The sequence below is a fragment of the Clupea harengus genome, chromosome 2 (assembly GCF_900700415.2).
Source record: "Clupea harengus chromosome 2, Ch_v2.0.2, whole genome shotgun sequence".
Classification (NCBI taxonomy): domain Eukaryota; kingdom Metazoa; phylum Chordata; class Actinopteri; order Clupeiformes; family Clupeidae; genus Clupea; species Clupea harengus.
The window spans coordinates 2,351,262-2,368,761 of NC_045153.1; the positions used below are offsets into that span (position 1 = coordinate 2,351,262).

Sequence of the window (17,500 nt, forward strand, 5' to 3'; positions counted from 1 at the left end):
ACACACACACACAAACAGGCACCCATACACACACACACATGCCTCCAAAATGCCAAAGATATATTTGCATGTAAATCAGCCACTTACATATGTTGTACATGCATTTAAAGGCACTGTGTATAGGTCTCTGTGGCATTTAAAGGCACTGTGTGAAGGTCTATGGGGCATTTAAAGGCACTGTGTACAGGTCTATGGGGCATTTAAAGGCACTGTGTACAGGTCTCTGGGGCATTTAAAGGCACTGTGTACAGGTCTCTGGGGCATTTAAAGGCACTGTGTACAGGTCTCTGGGGCATTTAAAGGCACTATATACAGGTCTATGGGGCATTTAAAGGCACTGTGTACAGGTCTCTGGGGCATTTAAAGGCACTGTATACAGGTCTATGGGGCATTTAAAGGCACTGTGTACAGGTCTATGGGGCATTTAAAGGCACTATATACAGGTCTATGGGGCATTTAAAGGCACTATATACAGGTCTATGGGGCATTTAAAGGCACTGTGTACAGGTCTATGGGGCATTTAAAGGCACTGTGTACAGGTCTATGGGGCATTTAAAGGCACTATATACAGGTCTATGGGGCATTTAAAGGCACTGTGTGCAGGTCACTGGGGCATTTAAAGGCACTGTGTACAGGTCTCTGGGGCATTTAAAGGCACTGTGTACAGGTCTCTGAGTCATGTTGTTTGGAACTGACTTACAAGTAACATAAGATCCTCATCCACTTTGCACAGCAACACACACCTGTCATCACCTGGATTAGATCTGTGTTCATCTACACACACCTGTCATCACCTGGAGTAGATCTGTGTTCTGTTGCTTTGGGCTTCAGCAGGTGAACGTTTATTACTAAAAGACAAAGGAAACAAGCATTCTTGGCCTGCATCTAGGAACTGAGTTTAAGTCATTTATGCTTGCCTACAGAGTGCTTGATGGTTCTGCTCCCACCTACCTAAATGCTCTTGTAAGGGCAAATGTTACACCCAGGATGCTGCGCTCTTCTAGTGAGCGTCCTTTGGCACTGCCGTCTGTGCAAGTACGGCAGTCCAGACTATTCTCATTTGTAGTTCCACGTTGGTGGAATGAACTACCCAGCACTACCAGAGCAGGGGCGTCCCTCTCTACATTTAAGAAGCTTTTGAAGACCCAACTCTTCAGAGAGCACTTCCTGTCCTAACTGGCACTTCGACTAGTGCGTAACTTGCAATTACAGCAGTTACATTTCTGCACTTCTTTTTCTTTTAATTTCATTTTGTTATATTTCTTATGTAAAGTAGTATTTATTTATTGTTACACCAGGTTCTATTGCTCTTAGCTTGACTATTCTCTCCCTTGTACGTCGCTTTGGACAAAAGCGTCTGCTAAATGACTAAATGTAAATGTAAACTACATGATGAATCTTTCTCACACACACACACTCACACGCACGCACACACGCACACACACACACACACACACACACACACACACACACACACACACACACACACACACACACACAGGAACTACGTGATAAAACTCTGCCTGCTAAAAGTGTCGAGAGGTCAGTTCGCACAGTTCTTTCTCTCTATCTCTCTTTCTCTCTCTCTATCTTACATGCACACACACACACACACACACACACACACACAAAGACAAACACACAAGAATTGACTTGAATTAGTTTAAAAAAAGGCTTTCTCCATTTGTTCTCCAGTATTATTCACTGTATAGACACTTCTCTACTATTTTTTGTGTGTGTGTGTATGTGTGAGGTTGTGTGTATGTCTGTGTGTGTGTGTATGTGTGAGGTTGAGTGTGTGTGTGTGTGTGTGTGTGCAGTTGTGTGTACATGTGTGTATGTGTGAGGTTGTGTGTGTGTGGTGTGTATGTGTGTGTGGTTGTGGTTGTGTGTGCGTGTGCGTGTGCGTGTGTGTGTGTGTGAGAGAGTGTGTGTGTGTGTTATTGGGTTTTCTCACGCTGCCCTTTGGAGCCATCTGTCTGAGGGGTCAGTTTCCTGCTATTGAAATGAGGACCATTTACACACACCACCCCCATCCGCACTCGCACTCACACACACACACACACACACACACACACAAACTGCTCATGCTATAGTTGTCTGTTAATTCTGTCCCATCAAGATGACCTCACATTCTTCCCTCTGTTCTTTCATTGTCTCCATCTCTCTCTTTCTCCATCTTTCCCTCCATCTCTCTCTCTCTCTCTCTGTCCCTCCATCTTTCTCTCCATCTCTCTCCCTCCATCTGTCTTTCTCTGTCTCCCTGTTTGATCAAAGCCGGCTGTTGGCTGTGGTGGTGAGATTATCACACTTCAGGATCAGAGGTCAATCACACACACACACACTCACACTCACACAAACACACAGGTGTGGGGTCCTCTACACACACCAACACACACTTGTGGATCAGAGATCAATCCGTCTGACATGGGAACCAAAATCTTTGGCCGCAGAGGTGGGAGAAAGAACTAGCAGACGTGCAGCAGTGTGTGTGTGTGTGTGTGTGTGCGTGCAGGTGTGTTTTGGGTTCTCTGGTCCTGTGGTCTCCATCGCACCATCCCTAATTCCTTAAGGAATGGACTGTTTGTGTCAGAGCCACACACACACACACACACTCACTGGTGTTTGTGTAAGAGCTTAATACCGACTCACTCCTCTAACCTGAAGAAAGAAAGAGAATAAAACCTCCTCTCCTCCTACCCCTGCATTCCTGAAACACAATCTCTACGGAGACACTTTGCTCTCTCTCCCTCTATCTATCTATCCCTCTCCATCCCTCTACCTTCCTCTCTCCCTTCCTCTCTCTTCCTCTCCCTCCCTCCATCCCTCTCTTATCCTCTCTCACACAGTATCCCAGCACCGTCCTGGCGTGGCCACCTTTACACCCGCCATGTTTCATAAACACAGGATTAACACACACACACACACACACACACACACACACACACGGTGGCTGAGACCGAGTAAAACAGGTTTGGAACCAAAGGCAGACAAAGGCAACAAAGTATCTTCAAAATGAGTATTTTAATAAACCTTTCAGCAGTATGAATGTCTTCAAAAAAACAGAGGCAGGAGATCAAACAGAAAAAAACAGCAAAGCTCAGAAGATACAAAACATGGGGATCTCAACGAGGCATGGCAGGCAGCATAAGACAGAAACATAAAAACACAGGCCAGGGCTAGATGCACAGTCCAAAGCAGTCCAATAAAACCCACAAAGGGTTAAATCCAAAATCCAAAGGAATCCAGGCAAAAACAGACAGGCAGGAAAAATGCAATAGGAAAACATGGCAAGAAAGGTGTCCAGGTAAGCGAAGAGATAATCCAGCACTGAATGTTCTTCAGAGCACGGTTTAACACAGGCACTGATGAGGTCCAATTAGACACAGGTGTGTGACCAGGCACAGGGAAGAAACGAGGCTTCATTAGCAACAGGAGTGTTAGGCCAGGCACAGGGAAGAGATGAGGTCCAATTAGCCACAGGTGTTAGACCAGGCACCTGGAAGAGTCAGTGAGTTAAGCATGGCAAACCTGAAGCGGGGAGAGAGAGGGAGAGAGAGAGCGCGCACACACACACGACATGGGGCACATGACATAGAAAACATGGATCTGGCTCAGATCGTGACAGTCCCCCCCCCCCCCCCTTACGGGCGCCTCTTGGCGCCCTAGTTGGTGCTTCCGGGTTCTGCCGGTGGAAATCCTCAATCAGACGGTGGTCAAGGACAAAACGTGATGGCACCCAACACCTCTCCTCTGGCCCGTAGCCCTTCCAATCCACCAAGTACTGTAGGCCCCTGCCACGGCACCGGACCTTCAGTAGCCTCCTGACCGTGTAAGTCTCGCCCCCGTCAATGACCGTAGGGGGTGGGGGGGCTTTGACAGGGGGAGAGAGAGGACAAGAGATCAGAGGACGTAATTGAGAAGCATGGAAGGAGGGGTGGATGCGAAGCATAGACAAAGGCAATGACAATTTGACAGTACAGGGATTGATTATCTTGGAGACAGGGAAAGGGCCCACAAATCTTGGAGCTAATTTCCGAGAGAGGACCTTGAGAGGAAGGTTGGGAGTCGATAGCATTACCCTATGACCGGGACGGTAGGCAGGAGCAGGGACGCGCCGTCTGTCAGCCATCTTCTTGTACTTCTTGCCAGCTTGCAGCAGATGATGTCTAGTTTCGGGCCCATACTCTCCCGACAGCGTCTGACAAAGGCCTGTACGGATGGCACGGCTACCTCCTCTTCCTGGGTTGGAAAAAGGGGTGGCTGATAGCCTAGACAACATTGAAAAGGAGACAATCCTGTGGATGAAGAGGGGAGACTGTTATGTGCATATTCAATCCAAGGCAACCATTGACTCCAAGAGGAAGCATTCTCAGAGACCATGCAGCGTAGTGCCACCTCCAGCTTTTGGTTGGTGCGCTCTGTTTGGCCATTAGTCTGAGGATGAAACCCTGACGACAAACTTGGAGAAGCACCAATAAGCCGGCAAATCTTTCCAAAACAGGGCGGTGAACTGTGGCCCCCTGTCAGATACAATGTCCATGGGTAATCTGTGCAGCCTAAAGACATGATGGACCAAAAGTTCAGCAGTTCCCTTGGCAGAGGGAAGTTTAGGGAGGGGGACAAAGTGTGCAGCTTTAGAAAACCGATCAACAATGGTCATGACACACGTGTTACCACAAGACGGAGGCAGACCAGTTACAAAATCAACAGCAATGTGCGACCAAGGCCTGTGGGGAATAGGGAGAGGTCTGAGAAGACCCGCAGCGGGCTGGTTACTGGTCTTACTCCTGGCACAGGTATCACAAGCAGCCACAAAACCCTTAACATCCCTGCTCATGGTTGGCCACCAAAACCGCTGCTTCAGGTTGGAGAGGGTCCGAGCGATCCCAGGGTGGCAGGCCAGAAGTGAACTGTGGCCCCACTGAAGCACCTGAGTACGGACACAAAGAGGCACAAAAAGTTTACCAGGAGGACTGTTCGCCGAACCAGGATCTTGTGCCAGGGCCCGTTGGACCAGGGTCTCCACATGCAGTTGTGCGGTAGCCACAAGGCAGTGGGGGGAAGGATAGTCTCGGGACCCTCTTGAGACACCGGGGCATACAGTCTGGAGAGCGCATCTGGCTTGATGTTCTTTGAGGCCGGTCTGTAAGAGAGCACAAAATTAAATCGAGAAAAATAAAGTGACCACCTAGCCTGGCGTGAGTTTAGGCGCTTGGCCGTCTTCAAATACTCAAGGTTCCTGTGATCAGTCCAGATGAGAAAAGGGGTCTCGGTTCCCTCCAGCCAGTGCCGCCATTCCTCTAATGCCAATCTTATGGCGAGCAATTCCCGATCTCCAATGCCGTAGTTCTGTTCAGACGGAGATAGCCTACGTGAAAAGTAGGCACAGGGATGCACTCTATTGTCTTTTGCTAACCTCTGAGAGAGGACTGCCCACCCCTGTGCCTGATGCATCAACCTCAACAATGAACTGTGATGAGGGATTCGGGATGGCCAACACTGGAGCTGTGGTGAACATGGTCTTGAGGGTTGAGAAGGCACTCTCAGCGTCCTTGTTCCAGAGAAAGCGGACCTTGGTGGATGTGAGGGCAGTAAGCGGGGCTGCAACGGAACTGTAATTGCGAACGAACTTGCGATAAAAGTTCGCAAAGCCCAAGAAGCGCTGGAGCTCTCGTCTGGAGGAAGGAACAGCCCACCCAGTTACTGCCTCTACTTTGCCTGGATCCATCTGGACGACACCAGGGGAGATCACAAATCCCAAGAAAGCCACAGACCTCTGGTGAAAATCACATTTCTCAGCCTTTATGAAAAGTTGATTCTCCAGCAGACGTTGCAGAACTCGCCTCACATGAGAACGATGGGCGTCTAAGGTGGGAGAAAAAATTAGAATGTCGTCCAAATAAACAAATGCAAAACGATTAATAAAATCTCTCAAAACATCATTCACAAGAGCCTGAAATACAGCAGGCGCATTTGTCAAACCAAAAGGAAGAACCAAATATTCATAGTGACCAGTTGGAGTATTGAACGCTGTCTTCCATTCGTCCCCTTCTTTGATGCGGACTAAGTGGTATGCATTACGGAGGTCTAGCTTGGTGAAGAACTGAGCACCCTGCAGCAGCTCAAAAGCGGTGGACATGAGTGGTAAGGGGTACCTGTTCTTTACAGTGATCTCATTAAGACCACGATAGTCAATGCACGGTCTTAGGGACTTATCCTTCTTCGCAACAAAAAATAATCCAGCCCCGGCCGGCGAGGACGAAGGGCGAATGATCCCAGCAGCAAGAGACTCAGAAATGTACTTGTCCATAGCCTCTCTCTCTGGAGGAGCAAGAGAGTAGATGCGTCCCTTGGGAGGAGTAGAGCCTGGGAGAAGATTAATGGAACAGTCATATGGGCGATGAGGGGGAAGAGAGGTAGCTTTAGACTTGCTGAAAACACACCGTAGATCCAGGTATTCAGGGGGAACATTAGAAACATCAATATCTTTATCAGGGTCAGAGATCTTTGCACATACCGGAAGATGGGCAGAGGACAAACATGTAGCCATGCAGTGAGAACTCCACGAAAGGATGGAGTCATCTCGCCAATTGATGTGGGGGTTATGGAGCTGTAGCCAAGGGAGTCCAAGAACAAGTGATACATGCGAATTATCCATGGCAAAAAATGAAATTGACTCCACATGATTGCCAGAAAACTTCAAAATTACTGGCTCAGATACCTGGGAGATAGGACTTAGCTTAGTTCCATTTAAAGCACTGGTCAGCAGCGGGGGTTCAAGTTCACGAAAAGACTGACTCCAAGCTTCCTCGCCAAGGCAGTCTGGATGAAGTTCTGATCAGCACCTGAATCAACAAGGGCCTTGACAGAATGGAGTTGGTTATTGATCAACAGGTTAACAGAAAACACAGACATATCAACAGGGGGAACCCTCTGCACCACACCCACCCGTACCCCTGCAACTACGGGCGGGCAGAGCCTTTTAAAGGGCATCTGGAGGAGAAATGACCCAGCTTGCCACAGTAGAAGCACGAGTTGGTCTCTCTCCGACGCTTCCGCTCATCATCAGTGATGCGAGTTCGCCCAATTTGCATGGGTTCTGGGTCAGCGAGAGGGACGTCGACCTCCACAGGCAAAGTCGTTCTGGCAAAAGGTCCTCTGGCTCTACTGTGGATGCGCTCTCGCAGACGGGTATCCACTCTGCCAGCCAGATCGATGAGGCCTTCCAGGCTACTAGGTAACTCGTGGGGGACGATCTCATCCAAGATGTTGCTATTGAGATAATTCCAGTCTGTACAGGCTGCCAGTGTACGGAACTCTATGGCAAAATCGTAAACAGAACATTTGCCCTGTGTTAGACCCATTAGGGCCCTCGCCGCATCTCGTCCTCTTGGGGATCGATCAAAAACCTTGAGCATCTCATCTGTGAAATCCTTAATGCTTGAACAGTAGGTGGTGTTAAGATTAAGATTAGCGAGCTGATTGAGAACAGCAAATATCGGTTCGTTAACGGCTGATCCGCATCCTAATCATGTGGTTAATTTCAACCAGGCTAAAGTTATCATGGCATTTACGCGTGCACGTCCTACTTCAAAAGGCAGGAAAGGTCGATCACTAAAACCATGATTTTCTAACGGTATTATGGTTCTAAACTCAAAGAAAAGGGCTCTTTTTTTCTCCGCTGGCGAGTAGGAGATGAACATGAACGCTTATGAAGAATACAAGACCATAATCATGGCAAAATTCAACACCACCACCGCTGTGAGAGCAAGGTGTGTTGGGATGTTTATAGGGTGATATCTATGTATGAATACCTGACGGCAAGAGTCAGCTGGTACAGAGGTTTCCTCTACCGGTTTAAATCTGCATGGTTGCTAGTTCAAATCCCCTCACCTCCTTCCTCGATGTAGTTTTACATTTTCTTGGAAGTCGCTTTGAATAAAAGCGTCTGTTAAATGACTAAATATATTAATAACAAATGCAATAAATTGAAGCAGTGAAAATAAATTGTCTGTATTTCTCTCTATTCTTATCATGAGTCCACCGTAATCATTTTCTACAATAATGATATGCTATGGTGTACTAATAACACTCATATAATTATGAGTGCTTTGTTCTCCGCATCACCGACACTACAAAAATGTACCACTCGCAAAAAAGCGCAAGACAGTCAATGTGGTGTTTGCAATAAATGACTCGAGAAGGTCTTGTAAATTAATGATTCCTTGTCGGCTGAATCGGTAGCGCTCATACAAGAATAATGGATCTTGGCGATCGCAAAGAACTCTCTCCCTCCGCTAATCTAACTCTAATATCAGTCCTTGGTCAATGGGATCCCTCCTTTTTCCGGGGGTGTGGCAAGCTTATCCAGCTACACTTAAGTTAGCCTGCCCTGGAGCAGGTTAGTGCTAATCGATATGTAACTATGGTGATTTATCAAAAGTTGCTTCCACGAACCAAAAAGAGGGGCATTTTTTATCTTAGCCTGAAAATTAGCTCGCTAAACCGTTTAGCGAGCTACGACGAATACCCCCCAGGTAAGCAAAGAGATAATCCAGCACTGAATGTTCTTCAGAGCACGGTTTAACACAGGCACTGATGAGGTCCAATTAGACACAGGTGTGTGACCAGGCACAGGGAAGAAACGAGGCTTCATTAGCAACAGGAGTGTTAGGCCAGGCACAGGGAAGAGATGAGGTCCAATTAGCCACAGGTGTGTTAGACCAGGCACCTGGAAGAGTCAGTGAGTTAAGCATGGCAAACCTGAAGCGGGGAGAGAGAGGGAGAGAGAGAGAGCACACACACACACGACATGGGGCACATGACATAGAAAACATGGATCTGGCTCAGATCGTGACATTTCCTCTAGTTCTTGTTTTGTTTTCTCCATCTTTTTCCTCTAGTTATTGTTTTGTCTTCTCCATCTTTTTATTCTTCTCCTCTTGTTGTTGTTTTGTCTTCTCCATCTCTTTATTCTTCTCCTCTAGTTGTTGCTTTGTCTTCTCCATCTCTTTATTCTTCTCCTCTAGTTTGTTAATGCAATACAAAGAGTGAAGAATCAAACTGAATCTCCAAGTCTCCATTCTTTTCCATTCTAATCGGATGACCCTCAGTGATTACACATTTCCCGAACCCCCTCTATAACAGTACCCGTATAATTTCTGCGATACCTAAACCAACTAACTCCACTTCGCCCTACATTACCAATGAATCATCGCACACACATGTATACCAAACAAGCAACGTATTCCAAGGCAACAGCCGGTGTCATCTCGGTGTCAATATAAAAATGGCAAGTGAAAGCGAAAACAGAGACGCAGACTCAGCGAGTAGGCCTACATCCGATCCACCTTATTATTATGTGCGGGGTGTCTGATAAAGTTTCCGACAGTAAAAATCTCACCTTTCTGTGCAAATTATGTCCTCCTGAAAAATTAGCAATAATAATAAAAAAAAAATGAAAATGAACTGAACTATGAACTAGTTCAGAATTTAAATGGTGAACTATGAACGTGAACGATTCATGTTTACTTGTATGAACTGAACTTTGAACTAGTTCATGAGAGGTGTGAACGTGCACAACACTGCTTGTAGTTGGGTTCTTAGGTTCTGTAGTTGACTGTTCCTGTCCTGCAGTTCCTTTTCCAGTGACTCCAGTTGTCTTTTACTGGTCTCCACCTCACTGGTCATGTTCTCCAGTAGTCCCTCTCTCTCCTTGTCTTGTTTAGTCATGTTCTCTAGCTCTGTCTTTCTCTCCTGGAGGAGTTTATTCCTCTCCTTTAGTTGTTTTTTTGTCTTTTCCATCTCTTGATTCTTCTCCTCAAGTTGTTGTTTTGTCTTCTCCATCTCCTTATTCCTCTCCTCTAGTTGTTGTTTTGTCTTCTCCATTTCTTTGTTCTTGTTTTCTAGTTGTTGTTTTGTCTTCTCCATTTTTTTATTCTTCTCCTCTAGTTGTTGCTTTGTCTTCTCCATCTCCTTATTCCTCTCCTCTAGTTGTTGTTTTGTCTTCTCCATCTCTTCATTCTTGTCCTCTAGTTGTTGTTTTGTCTTCTCCATCTCTTTATTCTTCTCCTCTAGTTGTTGCTTTGTCTTCTCCATCTCCTTATTCCTCTCCTCTAGTTGTTGTTTTGTCTTCTCCATTTCTTTGTTCTTGTCCTCTAGTTGTTGTTTTGTCTTCTCCATCTCTTCATTCTTGTCCTCTAGTTGTTGTTTTGTCTTCTCCATCTCCTTAGTCCTCTCCTCTAGTTGTTGTTTTGTCTTCTCCATTTCTTTGTTCTTGTCCTCTAGTTGTTGTTTTGTCTTCTCCATCTCTTTATTCTTCTCCTCTAGTTGTTGTTTTGTCTTCTCCATTTCTTTGTTCTTGTCTTCTAGTTGTTGCTTTGTCTTCTCCATCTCCTTATTCCTCTCCTCTAGTTGTTGTTTTGTCTTCTCCATCTCTTTATTCTTCTCCTCTAGTTGTTGTTTTGTCTTCTCCATTTCTTTGTTCTTGTCCTCTAGTTGTTGTTTTGTCTTCTCCATCTCTTCATTCTTGTCCTCTAGTTGTTGTTTTGTCTTCTCCATCTCCTTATTCCTCTCCTCTAGTTGTTGTTTTGTCTTCTCCATTTCTTTGTTCTTGTCCTCTAGTTGTTGCTTTGTCTTCTCCATCTCTTCATTCTTCTCCTCTAGTTGTTGTTTTGTCTTCTCCATCTCTTTATTCTTCTCCTTTAGTTGTTGTTTTGTCTTTTCCTCTAGTTGTTGTTTTGTCTTCTCCATCTCTTTATTCTTCTCCTCTAGTTGTTGTTTTGTCTTTTCCTCTAGTTCTTGTTTTGTTTTCTCCATCTCTTTATTTTTCTCCTCTAGTTGTCGTTTTGTCTTTTCCTCTAGTTGTTGTTTTGTCTTCTCCATCTTTTTATTCTTCTCCTCTAGTTGTTGTTTTGTCTTCTCCATCTCTTCATTCTTCTCCTCTAGTTGTTGTTTTGTCTTCTCCATCTCTTTATTCCTTTCCTCTAGTTGTTGTTTTGTGTTCTCCATCTCTTTGTTCTTATCCTGTAGTTGTTGTTTTGTCTTTTCCATCTTTTTATTCCTCTCCTCTAGTTGTTGCTTTGTCTTCTCCATCTCTTTATTCCTCTCCTCTAGTTGTTGTTTTGTCTTCTCCATCTCTTTGTTCTTCTCCTCTAGTTGTTGCTTTGTCTTCTCCATCTCCTTATTCTTCTCCTCTAGTTGTTGTTTTGTCTTTTCCTCTAGTTGTTGTGTTATCTTCTCCATCTCTTTGTTCTTTTCCTCTAGTTGTTGTTTTGTCTTTTCCTCTAGTTGTTGTTTTGTGTTCTCCATCTCTTTATTCTTCTCCTCTAGTTGTTGTTTTGTCTCCTTCTCTAGTTGTTGTTTTGTCTTTTCTATCTCCTCCAGCTGTTGTTCTCTCTCCTCCAGCTGTCTGTCTCTCTCATCCACCTGTCTGTCTCTCTCCTCCAGCTGTCGGTTTCTCTCCTCCAGCTGTCTGTCTCTCTCCTCCAGCTCCCTGCTTTGTTCTTGTAGTTGGGTTCTCAGGTTCTGTAGTTGACTGTTCCTGTCCTGCAGTTTCTTTTCCAGTGACTCCAGTTGTCTTTTACTGGTCTCCACCTCACTGGTCATGTTCTTCAGTAGTCGCTCTCTTTCCTTCTCTCGTTTAGTCATGTTCTTTAGCTCTGTCTCTGTCTCTCGAAGGAGTTTATTATTGTCCTCTAGTTGTTGTTTTGTCTTCTCCATCTCTTTATTCCTCTCCTCTAGTTGTTGTTTTGTCTTCTCCATCTCTTTGTTCTTGTCCTGTAGTTGTTGTTTTGTCTTCTGCATCTCTTTATTCCTCTCCTCTAGTTGTTGTTTTGTCTTCTGCATTTCTTTGTTCTTGTCCTCTAGTTGTCGTTTGGTCTTTTCCTCTAGTTGTTGTTTTGTCTTCTCCATCTCTTTGTTCTTGTCCTCTAGTTGTTGTTTTGTCTTCTCCATCTCTTTGTTCTTCTCCTCTAGTTGTTGTTTTGTCTTCTCCATTTCTTTGTTCTTCTCCTCTAGTTGTTGTTTTGTCTTTTCCTCTAATTCTTGTTTTGCCTTCTTCACCTCACTGGTCATGTTCTCCAGTTGATGGACTTTCTTCATTACCTCATCATCTGTTGCCTTCCGCCATGAACGCACAACTGGGAAGAAAAATGTTGTGATATTTTCAGTCTTGTAGTGTTGACAACAAACAAGGCTGACTTCAGTCAGTTCTTTATTGCCACAAGCGGCACACTGCAACACACACGTGTATTTTATGGAGGTGACACAGGACACACACACACAAACACACGCAGGCCTGAGGTCGCTGTGAAATGTACGCTCTGCATTTCACCCATCCCGAACTGTTCTTCCAGGAGCAGTTGGCAGCTTCTCAGTGCCCGGGGACCAAGTGAACCGTCCGTCTCGGTCACGGACGGACAGGAGAATGTTCTGTTTTGTCATTAGTAGACAATTTCATTATCTAATACAAATACAGTCTACAGTTCATTTCCAATCACTCTACTGGTTTATATTCTTGCACTTGTGACACACTCATGATTCACACAGACACTCAGGAAGTCTAAAAACACACACACACACACACACACACACACACACACACACACAAATGTTTTCTGACAGAGGCCAAATAAAGAATGTAGGCTTTGGTATATGATTATTAAATGAGTTGAATATAATCAAAAGATAAAGGCTAGATAAAGAAAAGTGGCTTTGTGATATTGTTTTTAAACTGGTTTAATTACACTAAATGACAAAGCAGTAGGAGTTAGATCTTTCAGTGGCATGTGGCATGAGGAAGTACATGCCACTGGCATGAGGCGGGACATGCCACTGATCCGCCAATCAGCAGCATCGACTGTTGACAGCCAATTGCACGTGAGTTCTATGTCATCGGTCATGGCCAAATCTCTCAATGTTGGATAATTTGTCTCCGTGCGGGAGTTTAAAGTCGCTCCAGACCTTTCATTTTGTCAGGTAAGAATACCTTGAGTTTGCAAGGTTTATTTTTGTGGTACATTGTAATACCTGTGTTTAATACAACGTTTGTGCAGTTACATGCTTTGAGTTTACCTCAGAGGAAGAACTCGGAGGAGACACAGACAACTGCAAGTACTGCAGACAAGTTGTCACGTGCTCAGCAGAGCACATGCGGGTTCGGCATTTAAAATATACCATATATTTTGAATCCAGTGGCAGTAGTGAGTGTATTAAAAACCGCATTCTTAAACAACTTGTACGGTTTTCTAAATTACTTTTGCATTGGATTACTAATGTGGAAGTGGAGGGGGAGATGAAAAGATGCCATTGGCATTGGCAGAATGTCCTGAGGTTTAGCGAACAAGGTACTTGTTTTTGCATTGATTATCTACTTATCGGAAATATTCATTGTCTACACTGGAAACAGTTGGACTGAGGAAATATATTGTGTTGTCTGTGAAATTAGTATGTAATTGCTATTTGTGCCTACCAGGTACTGCTGTACCTGCTGCAACTACAGACGGTAATCTTTTTTTCTTTTGGGGTAAACTGTTTTTTTCTGTTAAATTGATTTCTGCCTAAAAAACACATTCATAATTAATAATTTTTTGGTGTTTGTTTGTTGTATAGATACCTCACCCCTCACTCCTGAAATGGCAGTAGGGAAACCCACTCCAGAGTTTTTGTTCCACACAAAAACTACAAAAAATGGCTAGTCAACAGGTAGCAAAGATCTTTTAGCAGTTTTGGAACACTCAAGTCAGCATATTTTGCTCACATCCACACTGATACCTAAAATACTTTTTAGAACATTGACATCTTTGCTGCTGATTGCCATGTGACTGTCACCTGGTTGCCCCCATATTCAGCAGACCCCATGGATCACCTCCCTGTATGTACCAATAGAATGATTCATAGTTATTCTTCACACTAAAGTGTTTGTCACTCAAAGCTAAACCTAGCGCGTGAACATATAATGCTTCTGTCTATCTGTAGGTTGATGTGAAAATGCCTTACCTCTTCTTAAACCCTTTTTGATGTATTTTTCTAACCTTTAACTTAACACATAGGGCATTCCCAAGCAGAGAGGCTCTAGTAGTTGTGGGATGTTCATCCTAATGGTACGAAATATTGCCTTCCTTTGTTCCTTGCATAATTTCTTCCTGTAATCTTGTGGTTTGTTCATGGATACTTCAATTTGTTTGTTTACAGTATGCTGTCCACATCATGTTTGGCCTCTCTTTGGACTTCACAGAGGTGTTTTTTTCAATCGCTTTTTAACATTTCATCTTATAAGGTCTATGTTTCAATTAAAATGTGTGCTTTTCCACAAACTTCTACAGACATGAACATTGCAAGGCGATGGTGGTCACCTCTGTTGTTGGACAACTTTCCACCAAGGTAACTCCTATTAACTAGGGTTTTTCCAACTGTTTTTAACTCTTATGAAAAACGTGGATATTTGAACCCTTCTATATGTTGCCATCCATACGATTTACTTATGTCAAACCTTTGCTGAAGGCTGTCATCTGACAGAAATCAGAAAAAGGGAGCCACAGATAACCAACACACCAGGACAGTGTGGTAATATTTTCTTTCTTAAGTTTTTGGCAATGTTTCTCTGGACAATGCATGGTGTGGTGTAATATGGGAGTTCCCTTGGATAATGTAAAATCTTTTTTTTTTATCTTTCCCTTCCTAACCCAGACCCCAAAGATCATGTCAGACATGAAATCTGCAGTGGAGTGGACAAGGCACAATACGAGGCGGTTCCAGGGACGTGTCTCCTTTCCCAAAATGATGTATATGACAGAAGTGGAAAAACCGGATGCACTGCACATGCTGAGAACCACAGATGACCTGGAGGCTAAAGACCCCTTCTTGCTTATATTTACACAACAAGAGGACATGGAGGTGTTTCTCCAAGGTTGTGTGGATCAACAGCACCTCCATGTTAATGCTATGTTCGATGGTGAACTATAGACATGACTCTGTTACTCTTTTAAGTTGTGTTTTAAAATGTTATGCGTTTCTGTGCATCAATATGTTTCTTTTTCTATGTATCTTTATTCGTTTACTTTACCACTTTGCCATATGTTTGTGTGCCATGGTCGGTGTGTGTGTGTGTGTGTGTGTGTGTGTGTGTGTGTGTGTGCTGTAATTATACCAGACAATCAGTGCCTTCACATAGTTTTAATACGTAGTTTTTTTGATAAAGCACAATTTTTTGTATTGATTTGTGACTTGCTGATTAAATGTTCTTATGATAAAAGTGATGTGTGGTTTTGTTTATGTAGAGCACAGTGTTATTGATTGACACTTTTACGCACACAGTCCAGTAACAATATAGGCTAAATCACAATCTGGAGAAAATCACAGAAAAGATGGTAAGCACTGAGGCAAAGATCTGATTGTGGTGTCAAATATTTAGCTTTTTATAAAATACATAAATAAAGTTTTCCACGCACAGTCGGCAGCGAGAATATTTGTATTAAATACCGCACACTGGAGTGGAGTTAACATACTCGTAATGTAATTATGCCGGATTACTCTGTTGTATTATAAATTAGTGCTGTCAGTTTAACGCGTTATTACCGGCGTTAACGCAAACCCATTTTAACGCCGTTCATTTTTGTATCGCGAGATTAACGCAATTTCTTTTTTTTAGATTAACATTATTTTTGGCCTCGCAAACTGTGTAGTAGGCTAACGTTAGGATTTGAGTGAATGGTGAGCGCGATACGGCGAAATGGATGATAAAAAAATAACTTCATAATGGCCTTTTGTTCAACATTGATACAGTATGTTAAGCTCGAGCTAGTCTCTCCGACTAAAGTGTTAATGTTAAAATCAAAATGTTAATGTTACCGTCTGTAAAATTGCACGCTGAGCTATCCTAGCTAGCGATGTTAATGTTACGTCTGTAAAGTTGCACGCTGAGTTATCCTAGCTAGCGATAGCAAACGCCAGCAGCATAAATACAAAGTGTTCGTTAAAAGTTCTGTTCAATGTTGTATCAAGCATAAATACAAAGTGTTCGTTAAAAGTTCTGTTCAATGTTGTATCAAGCATAAATACAAAGTGTTCGTTAAAAGTTCTGTTCAATGTTGTATCAAGCATAAATACAAAGTGTTCGTTAAAAGTTCTGTTCAATGCTGGCGTTATGTGACATATGTGTGTTTTTCGATGTATTGAGTTGGGAGTGGGTTCTCCCACACTGTTTAATCCACCTCCGGCACCTTGCCTCCTGTGTTTTGGGCTTTGGAAATGCGGGGAAAAAACAACGCATCCCTCTAATCTCTGTATCAAATCTACAAGTCGCGTAAGGAACACTGTTTCACCATGCTGCTCAGACCTCAAAGTTGTCGGACCTTCTTCTCTTAGTAGCGGTTGCTAAGGTATGATTGGATGAGGGCCGTTCTAGGGAGGAGTTTCGCGATCGGTCAATTGTTGATCTTCCCACCCCCTGCTGAGACTCTTATCTCAAACCTATGTCTCTGGTTCTATCTCTGTGCTTTTCCATGCCGGTGTAACAGGCCATAGTATACCCCCGGTCCGGACTATACCTGGGGTTAAATGCTTTTTATTCAGAAAAACACACAGCTCCTCCTCCTCCTTGTTACAGTCCTTCACCTGTCCAAAATGGCGACGACGCTTGCACATCAATGGGGCGTCTGTCTATGGTGGTTACGGAAACTTTCATAGTGAGATTGACAGGTCCACAACCAATCATGCAGCTAACATAGCTGGCCCATACATAGACATATATATATATATGTCTATGGGCCCATACACCTCGCAAATCCCCTCAGACGTATTCTTCAGTTACAATAACGAGGTTTACAGTGTGCAGTGTCTACTTCTCGGTAAGTTTAAAAAAAAATCTAAGCAGAAAAAGGTCCAACAAACCACTGATGACGTCACCCCATTCTAACCCTAACGAGAAATCAATGTTAAATTGTAAGAATATAACAGAAAAACAGTATTTCATGAAGCAGAACACAATTAAACAATAAAGTAATCATTCAGGTAAACCCTCTCTGCGTAGTGACTTAGATTGCTACAATACACTGACCGCAACATATTCATATTTGTACATTAACATATCAAGGAAACTGTACAAAATAAAGTGTTTACTATTTGCAAACTTTTTGTTATAATTGTAATTCCAACTCTAGAATCTAGTACCTTCGCGATTGTAGCTTTTCTACTGGTCCATACAACACGGGTGCTCCATAGTGTAACCTGTTCTGCCTCCAGGCATTTCATTTGAATTGTTACGCTTGCAACGTGTACAATTTCAGTTTCATCCAGACTCTTATTTTGACGTTTGTATTTTTGAGCTGTACAGGAAGTAGGCAGGTAAATTGTTTAGAATAATTTAGAAACGGCAGGCTGATTAAGAGTGCAGACGGTCATTACGCCGGAGAGATTCCTTCTTTACAGGTTGGTTCCCCAGCAGAGGCATCGCTGTATGTATGTAAGTTAATTCATTAGTATGTTCATTTCATGTTTT

At 43.6% G+C, this 17,500-nt stretch overlaps 1 protein-coding gene across 1 annotated transcript in view; it reads right to left on the bottom strand.

Annotated features, from left to right (window-relative positions):
• Positions 1-3,080: 3,080 nt before the first annotated feature.
• The window catches only part of LOC105893558 (butyrophilin subfamily 1 member A1-like), a 22,966-nt gene continuing 8,546 nt past the window's right edge, over positions 3,081-17,500 (bottom strand). Inside the window, exon 9 of the mRNA XM_031580599.2 lies at positions 3,081-4,298. Coding sequence (XP_031436459.1) covers positions 4,078-4,298 — 221 coding nt within the window. The 3' untranslated portion in view covers positions 3,081-4,077. The remainder of the gene's footprint in view (positions 4,299-17,500) is intronic.